Consider the following 8927-nt stretch of genomic DNA (forward strand, 5'->3'; position numbering starts at 1 on the left):
ATCTTAACTTTTTGAATTGATTTGAACTAACTATGAACGATCTTAACTTTTTCATTACTTATTAGTAATTGATCCATTATTATTAAATTGTTTCTAGTAACAAATTTATTTGGGGCTCAAAGAAATAATGTTCAATATATATCGCCATGCAAATAAACTTACCTACAAAATGGAGTTTTATTTTCTATAATTTTTCTTTAAACATATTAGTTTAATTAAGTATCATACATTGCTTATCAATTTTATTTGATTTAATATTTCATTACTGTATATTGAGGAGAATTTTTATTTGATTGATTGTCTTTTATTAATTTATGTCTAATGATGATTTAATTTATTATATAGATGCTTAGTTTTAAATTTTCTGTTCAATATTTCTCAAGTAGCAATTTATTTATAATTTTGTATTATTTATGATGTTCAATCGCTGGACTCTATTGTTATTTGAGGGAGCTCATACGTTTATAATATAATTTTTAGTTATATATTATAATGAAAAAAATTTCTTTTAATTTTTTATTTATTTTATGTTATGAAAAAAAGGATTATTAAGATATGTTTTTTTTTGTTTTTTTATGACAGTTGCTCTTCAAGTGTTACATCAATATGACTGAGATAATAAAATTGATTTCAGATTTGGAGATTCGCAGTTACACTACTGTGAAGTCATGTTGAAAGACATTCATGATTCAAAGCGAATTAATACTCATTTACACTCGGAACCAAATTTTGGCCTTTCAAAGCAGGTAGGTTATTTCTATGAAACATTTTGGCCTTTCAAAGCAGGTAAGTTATCTTTATGAAACATGTCGGCCTTTCAAAGCAGGTAAGTTATTTATACGAAACATTTGGCCTTTCAAAGCAAGTAAGTTATTTCTATGAAACATTTGGGCTTTCAAAGCAGGTAAGGTATTTCTATCAAACATTTTGGCCTTTCAAAGCAGGTAACTTATTTCTAGCAAACATTTTGACCTTTCAAAACAGGTAACTTATTTCTAGCAAACATTTTGGCCTTTCAAAGCAGTAAAGTTATTTCTATCAAACATTTAATTTTATTTAATTACATCTTTATGAATATATGAAAGTATATTTTGATTTTAAGGAATTACGCTGTACATGTATGATATTGTCGGCCCAGTTTTGGCCCCCTTTTAAAGAGGAAACACTTCAGCTGCCGCAGAAGATAAAGGACCACCTTGATGTCTACACTAAGGCTTTTGAAACTTTAAAGGTAATACTTTGCACGTAAAATAATTTTTTATTAAATTATAGTATAAAATTTGCATGTCCAAATTATTCTTCAAAATATTAACCTTTGTTGTCGATTACTTTCACCCATATGCCTGAAGTTGAATTTGGTGATGATAACAGTCTAAAACAAAGGTTTTCAAAGATAAAAACTCCTTTCACTCTGATTTACCATTTTTGTTTTTGGAGTGTCCATCTTGCGGAAAACGTACCATCACGACTTTTGTTTTACTACTGCATTCATAGTTAGTTCTTTTTTCCAGTTGTACCTCAAATAGTCATGGGAAATCTTCTCCTCCGACTTTTTTGGTGAAATTTATAAAACAGAATGAATGGTAAAGACAGCTGGTGGCATTATCAATCCGTTGGTGGAAAACTGCCTGTGAGCCTGCTATAATATTTTTGTAATAGAGGGCACCTTCATCTTCAAAAGTGTTTATCTAGCCTTCAATTGATTCCCATTGGTTGTAATATCTATATTTGGAGATAATTTAATTTTGAATGATGACCAACACCTAATAGACATATTTAATGAATTACCACAACCTGTGCTTTTTTTGGAGGAGATGAATATCTATTCGCCACGGTGGGGTTCTCAAAACCTTAATACGGGAGATAAAATAATAGAAAAATTCATGGATAGATAATACTAATCTCCTCCTGCTTAACAAAGGAGAGCATACTTACCGTAGCTTCAGCACTGGATCTTACCCTCTGTAGTCCAACGTTGTATAATTCCATGGATTGGACAGTTCTTACTGATTTGTACGGCAGTGACCATTTCCCACTTCATATAAAATTTAAAATCATGAATTGTATACATACCAAGCCGAAATGGGTGCTAAAAAGAGCTGATTGGACCCTTTTTACATCCTTTGCCTCACCACCACAAATTCAACCATCAGATATGGACACTGATAGAGGTTGTAAAGCCCTTACTAACAACATTATAAAAGCTGCAAAGGCATCAATACCGATGACTTCGGGATCCCCAAGAAGAACACTTGTCCCTTGGTTTAATGATAGGTGTAAGAAGGCTATTAAAGAACATTGTAAGGCATATAAAAAATTCACCAAATGTATGACATCGGAAAACTTTATTGAATATAAAAAGCACCGGGCTATATGTAGAAATATATTCAAACAAAGTCACTGGAGTCATGGAAAAATATATTAGTTCCATAAACTCTTTTACCTCGTCAGCTGATGTGTGGAATAAAGTCCGCAAATTTACAAAAAATCCCTCCATTCCCTGTTACACCATACCGGTTAGCAGAAAACTGACGGATAACCCATCAATAATTGCAAATACATTTGCCAACTATTTCTCCGAAATATATAATTCCACTAAAAATAATAATTATGATGAAGCAATAGGTTCCAATAGGACAGATAATGAAGCGGTCATACATCATAACCTCCCCTTTTCCCTATGGGAACTAAAACATATCTTAAATACCATCAAAGGCACTACAGCCGGACCTCATCAAATCCACTATGACATGATAAAAAAACTCCCAAATAACATGCTAAAGTGGTGCTGCTTGACTACTACAATTATGTCTGGTTCACTGGGCATACGTGGCGGGAATCAATAATAATCCCAATTTTAAAAAATGGAAAGGACAAGCGGATGGAAGCCAGCTACCGATCCATATTGCTCACAAGCTGTGTCAGTAAAATAATGGAACGTATGGTCAATAAAAGATTAATATGGATAATAGAGAGCAATCATTGTTTACAATTTTTTCAATCTGGATTCCACAAAGGTCGATCCACACTAGACCATCTGGTTACATTGGAGGCTGAAACTCAATATTCATTAATTAATGCTCAACATTCAATCGCGATATTTTTCGATCTAAAAAAAGCATTTAACAGTATCAAACTTAATATAATCCTTAAAAAATCATCAGCTGTCGGAATCAAAGGGCAAATGTACCAATACATAAAACAATTTCTTTCACATCGCCGCTTCAGAGTACAAATAGGATGCGAATTTTCCGATGAACGCGAACAGATTAGCGGAGTCCCTCAAGAATGTGTTCTTAGTCCAACTCTATTCTGCCTAGCAATTAACAATTTGGGACTTAACATGCCAAGGGGTGTTAAACCACTGCTATTCACGGATGATCTAGCCGTTATTTGTCGATCAACAATTACAATTACTATCAAACATAAATTACAGGAAGCAATCAATAACTGGTCACTTTTAATCGGTCTTGAGTTCTCACCTGAGAAAACCAAATGCTTCCATTTCACCCGAAAAAGAATAACCCCACCATCTCCTGAACTCTATTTAGATGAATCTTTGATACCCTACACAAATAACTACAGATTTCTGGGGATGATATTTGATCAGAAGCTAAATTGGGAAACACAAATTTCAGCATTAAAATCCAATACAACAAAAAAACTAAATATATTATGCTTGCTTAGCGGCACCTCCTGGGGCTCAGACAGACACACACTGATAAAATTATACTGGACCCTAGTATGCTCGAACTAGCCCTGCTCAAACTGGCCCATTTCGAACTAGCCCCTTTCTTAGTCTGTGTTCTGAAGCTGGACTACCTCCTCTATTATTCGGAAGGAAAAAACTGGCGATAAACTACATTTCATCAGGATCACCCTACGCATAAATACATTTTCAAACCAAAATATTCAAATTTTTTTAGAAACAAAATAAATTCAACACTCCCGTTGGCAGAAAGAACACATACTGCTATTGAATTCTTTAAAGAAACACCTCTGTACATCCCGGAAGTCATCAATCCTCCATGGATACACAGGCTACCAAATACAATGCTACCATTATCCTGATTGCCTAAAGATAGTACGTCACCTACTGAATATAGAACTAGGTTCTCACGTCTTTGTCAAAATATTCCAGATCCTTTTTTGATATATACTGATGGATCAAAATCTAACGAATCTACGGGATCCTCTTTCATCACACATAACTCAACCCATAAAATAAAACTACATAAATTATGCTGCGTATATACAGCTGAATTACATGTAATAGCCTCAGCACTCCACTTCTCCATGACAGTGACACATACTAACATTGTTATCATTACAGACTCTCTAAGCTCATTAAAAGCCATGAAGACCATTTACTCGAAAAACCCAGTAATCATAAAAATACACATTTACACCATGCTACAATAAAGGAAAAGTGAGAGAACTATATATAATATAGAAAAAGTGAGAGATCTATATACAATATAGAAAAAGTGAGAGATCTATATACAATATATATTTATATATATGAGAGATCTATTTAGTTAAACAACTGCATTCAAATTCGTACTGCTTTTAAATTTTAGAGGGATTGTATTATCGGTTAAGCAATTTGCTATAATATCAAAAAACAATCCCTGATCAAGTTACAGTTACATATATAACTGAAAGAAAAATAATAATAGAGCTCACCTTTCATGTTAATTCACATCTTGATCGCTCTGTGGCTTTTTTTTTGCTTCAATAAGAGTTGCAGCATATAATTTTTCTATCAACTGTAAAACCATTTTATTTTTGGTATTGGATGGTTCAATCCAAGATTTTACTTTTGAAATAAATGACAAACTTACTTTTTGCATTTTAAAAATAATTAATATTAGCACTCGTAAGGAAAGTAAGAAAAAAAACTTAACTTGAAGAAGGATGTAATGTATAAAATAGACATGAAGGAGAAGTGTAATTTCGGGAAATAGAAAAATCCATCCATATCTATTGTTAAAAGTAAATTGTTCTAGCTAGCATTTATTATATTGTTTCTTTCATAACTAGTTATATGAATATAAACTTTCCATTGTAATCTGGAATTTCGTCTTCATTTTAATTATTTTTTTAAATAGAAATAGTCTAAGTATGCAAATATATGTATTTATCATCAAATATGCAAAATAAAACTTGACTAATTGCACATGGATACACTGATTCATAAAGGTTTCTGATCAGCAGCTTAAAAAAAATGTGCAATTCATCTCACATTATTATTATATTTGGACCTTAGTTCCAGAATAAATAAAAATATATTTTTTTATATGATAATGCTTTTAGGGTAATAGAACATTAAACTGGAAGCCCCATTTGGGATCGGTGAGCCTCGAAATAGAACTTAAGAACCGAACGCTGAGCCTTACAGTATCTCCAACTCAAGCAGCAATTATTTGGTACTTTCAGGATAAAAGTAAGCACAACTTAAATCAGCTTTCCCTTGAGTAAAGAATGACAGTCTGTTTTTTCTCATGCATGGGATTTGTGGTAAATTTGAAATTTTTTCAGCTGAGTGGACGATTGACGAATTGAGCTCTATCCTGCTGATTCCACCAACGATCCTGAGGAGAAGGATTGCGTTTTGGCAATCTCAGGTATTTTATTGTAACTAAATATAAAATTAATAATTTTGTCGGATAATTACGTACTTCATTTATTGTATATCATTGGCAAATTGTGAATATTCTTTAAATTGATTGATTAGAAGAAATATTTTCTTAAAAAATATATTAGCAAATGCTCAATATATGATTGACATTGAGAAAACTCTGCTGATTAGTTAAAAATATTTCTTCTTAGTGAAATAAGATCTGCATTGTATAAGATTGTTGTGAAAAGTATTGAAATCTGCACTTTACCCGCCTCTTAATTATTATTAATCAATTATAATAAATGACTTCTACTGATAGTAAAATGAAGTAAAAAAAATTATCCTTTTTCCAAAATCATAATTAATCCTTTATGTAAATAATTTAGAACAAAATATGTTGTTTATACTAAACAAATTTAATTGTACATTACACGTTTATTAGCTGATCAAATGTAATTTATGAAGGAAGATATTCCGGATGGCAGTCAAAAAAAGGTATCCAAAAGTTCGTCCCACAGAGGAGGGTTTCAATTGGGCTCCATAAAACAAGATATAATCATTATATGATAACACTATAAGATTATATTAAGATACCAATTTCTATAGAAATGAACCGACTAATATAAAATAATAGATTAATTTATTTTACCATGTGATTTTATCATTTCCTCAGCTTTTACATTAAAACCACTAGTAAATGCCTAATTAATTTTTTTTTAATCTCTGACGTTTTGGAGACACCGTACCCCTCCCTCCCTTTGGCATCTAAAATTTAATATATTTTTAAATAAGCTTTTCAAATTTATTGGGCAAGTTTTTAATGCTCGATCTCCCCAGTTGTGCTCTTCCAGAAACTGCTGAGCACATTATCACGATGTGTGCTGGGTTTTAGGCAATAAGCGGTACAGAGCTACTCATAGTGACTGTACTCAGTGAGAGAATGACTTCCCTCTGTTAGTCAGTTAAGAGGGTAACTACCTGTATGGAGGTTGGGAGGAGCCGGTAGGGAGGGTGGGAGGAGCCGGTAGGGCAAAAGCCATTTTAACCTCCTTTAATGAAAAATAAAGAGTCTATATTCCTAGACCCATATTGCCAAGAAAGAATGGAAATAATATATAAAACTAATGTTATAAGAATTAAACTTATCTAAATTAGTCTTTTATAAAAAATTTTAAAAGGATATATTAGTATTATTAATTAATATTACATAAGTACTGGATATATTTTGTTTTAATATATTAATAGTTCAGAGGGATTTTTCTTTATTATAAAATTTCCGAGATATTGAATTTTTTGAGTTATTGAGTTTCTTGAAATAGATTTCTAGTTATTAGTTATTTAGTATTTTATGAGGTAGACATAAGAATCAAAAATAGAAAACATATTTGCTGGCTTCATGTTGACACAGTTCAGAAGAAACTAAACTTCTTAATAACGGTAGGACCAACTTTTTAACTCATTATTAATATATTTTACCTTACTGCAGGGCTTAATAAAGGAAACAACAACTGACATGTTCTGCCTAACCGAAGAACCAACTGCAGGGAAGGGCCTAAAAGGCATGCCCGACGTTTGTGAGGACGAGGAGACTGAGAGCATCACAGCTTCTGCTCATGACCAGAGGGAAGAAGAACTCCAGGTATATTATACGATATAATTAACTTAATTTATTCTCTGTGTGCATGTCCGTGTGTTATTTTTATTTTTCTGTGTATATAAACTTAACTTTTTTTCATTGAGGAAATAGCTATTTATATTTACAAACTAACTTCTAAAAATTAAATTAAAAAAAAAAAAATTAAATACATTATCCCTAAAATGGTCTCCAAAATATTCTATGATATTTCAAAGTGTACAGCTGAGGTTCATATCTTCAAACACACTGGGCAGAGAAGAATATGTTCCTTTCGACTTTGGCAAAATCCAATCTTAATACTGCCATAATCCCATTCTCTCACATATAACTCTACATTCCAAATATACACCAAAATAACACAATATATATACTACAGTATATTATATTAGGTAGTACATTATTGACCTCCAATGACAATTATAAATTTTATAGGTATTCTGGTCGTACATAGTAGGAATGTTGACCAATTTGGATTCGCTACCTCCAGAAAGGATTCATCAGATGTTGAAAATGTTTGCAGCTCAGGGACCAGCAGGTGTCGATTGTAGCCTGCAGCAGCTGAAGCACTTCCTCGACCGCAAGGTCAGGGAGCACAAACTTCTGTTCTCGGGAGGTTATTACAAGTTGCCCAAATAGCATTTCTTTTAAAGGGAACCAATCCCTTCTCGACTGACAAAAAGTTATCCATCCAAGGCTTTCTTTTTTTTTTTTTCTTCTATTTAATTGTTTATTTCAATATAAAACTATATAATGATTTTAAAAAACATTTGATGTTTCAAAAAACAAATTTGTTTTTAATTAAGAATACTATGATATTCTATTTTGTATATTAGCTCTATAACATAACAACTTAATGTTGAATACCTGCTAAAAAGTTTATTATAACTTTTTTGGTGTAAATAAATTTGTAAATTATGTAAATATTTATTTTGAAATGTAATTTACCTAAGTTAGTTTCATTAGATATTTGTTTTTTTTTTGTTTGGTATTTATTATTCTTTTATTATCTACTATTTCTTTATAAAGTAAAAAAGTTAAATAATTTTTTTTTTTTATTTCATTATAAATACTTCTATGTTAATTTCCACTTCACCTTTGTCTCGCTAATGAAAGCCTTAAAGTATCTGAAGAAAATCTGATGAAAATTTTGAGTAATAGAAGTAACCCTTTGACTAATTATTGTAATAAGGATTATATAAAATATAGCTATTTATGTCTAATATATAATAACATATTACTAACATATATACTGCAAATTTTATTATATATGCAGATTGATCAGTGAATGTAGCATTAAAAACAAAACAACACACACCATAATAAATAAAGTATAACTCTTATCATTATCCATACGGAGTTACACTTATTTAATGTCAGTACAGTAGAAGCCTCACATAATCCTTACCCATCTGTACAGTTAATTATTGAACCCTTCTGATAGTATAAATGGATTTATTCGCATAATATTGAATTCTATGTATAAATATAAATATTTAAAAAATGATACATATAGTGTGGTGTTATTTTCTCTTAAAAATATGTTTAGGTCATGTTTCTAATTTAATCCTAGGAAGGTCGCTAATTTATGCAGATTTATTTTCTTATATAAATAATATATATTCATAAAAACATTTTTGAGGTTAATAACTTCCAGTTGAATGAAATTTG

At 31.1% G+C, this 8927-nt stretch overlaps 1 protein-coding gene across 3 annotated transcripts in view; it reads left to right on the forward strand.

Annotated features, from left to right (window-relative positions):
* morula (anaphase promoting complex subunit morula) overlaps positions 1-8719 on the forward strand; it is a 16286-nt gene extending 7567 nt beyond the window's left edge. For 2 of the 3 annotated variants that reach the window (XM_014427450.3, XM_014427452.3), the window contains 6 exons: positions 635-746; positions 1103-1231; positions 5317-5446; positions 5542-5627; positions 7110-7262; positions 7692-8719. In XM_014427450.3, the coding sequence (XP_014282936.1) occupies positions 635-746; positions 1103-1231; positions 5317-5446; positions 5542-5627; positions 7110-7262; positions 7692-7895 (814 nt within the window). In that variant the 3' untranslated portion in view covers positions 7896-8719. The remainder of the gene's footprint in view (positions 1-634; positions 747-1102; positions 1232-5316; positions 5447-5541; positions 5628-7109; positions 7263-7691) is intronic. The other variant, XM_014427451.3, reaches the window with a different exon arrangement.
* The last annotated feature ends 208 nt before the right edge of the window (positions 8720-8927 follow it).

This window comes from Halyomorpha halys, unplaced genomic scaffold, assembly GCF_000696795.3.
Source record: "Halyomorpha halys isolate HHAL.00 unplaced genomic scaffold, Hhal_1.1 Scaffold645.1, whole genome shotgun sequence".
Classification (NCBI taxonomy): Eukaryota; Metazoa; Arthropoda; class Insecta; order Hemiptera; family Pentatomidae; genus Halyomorpha; species Halyomorpha halys.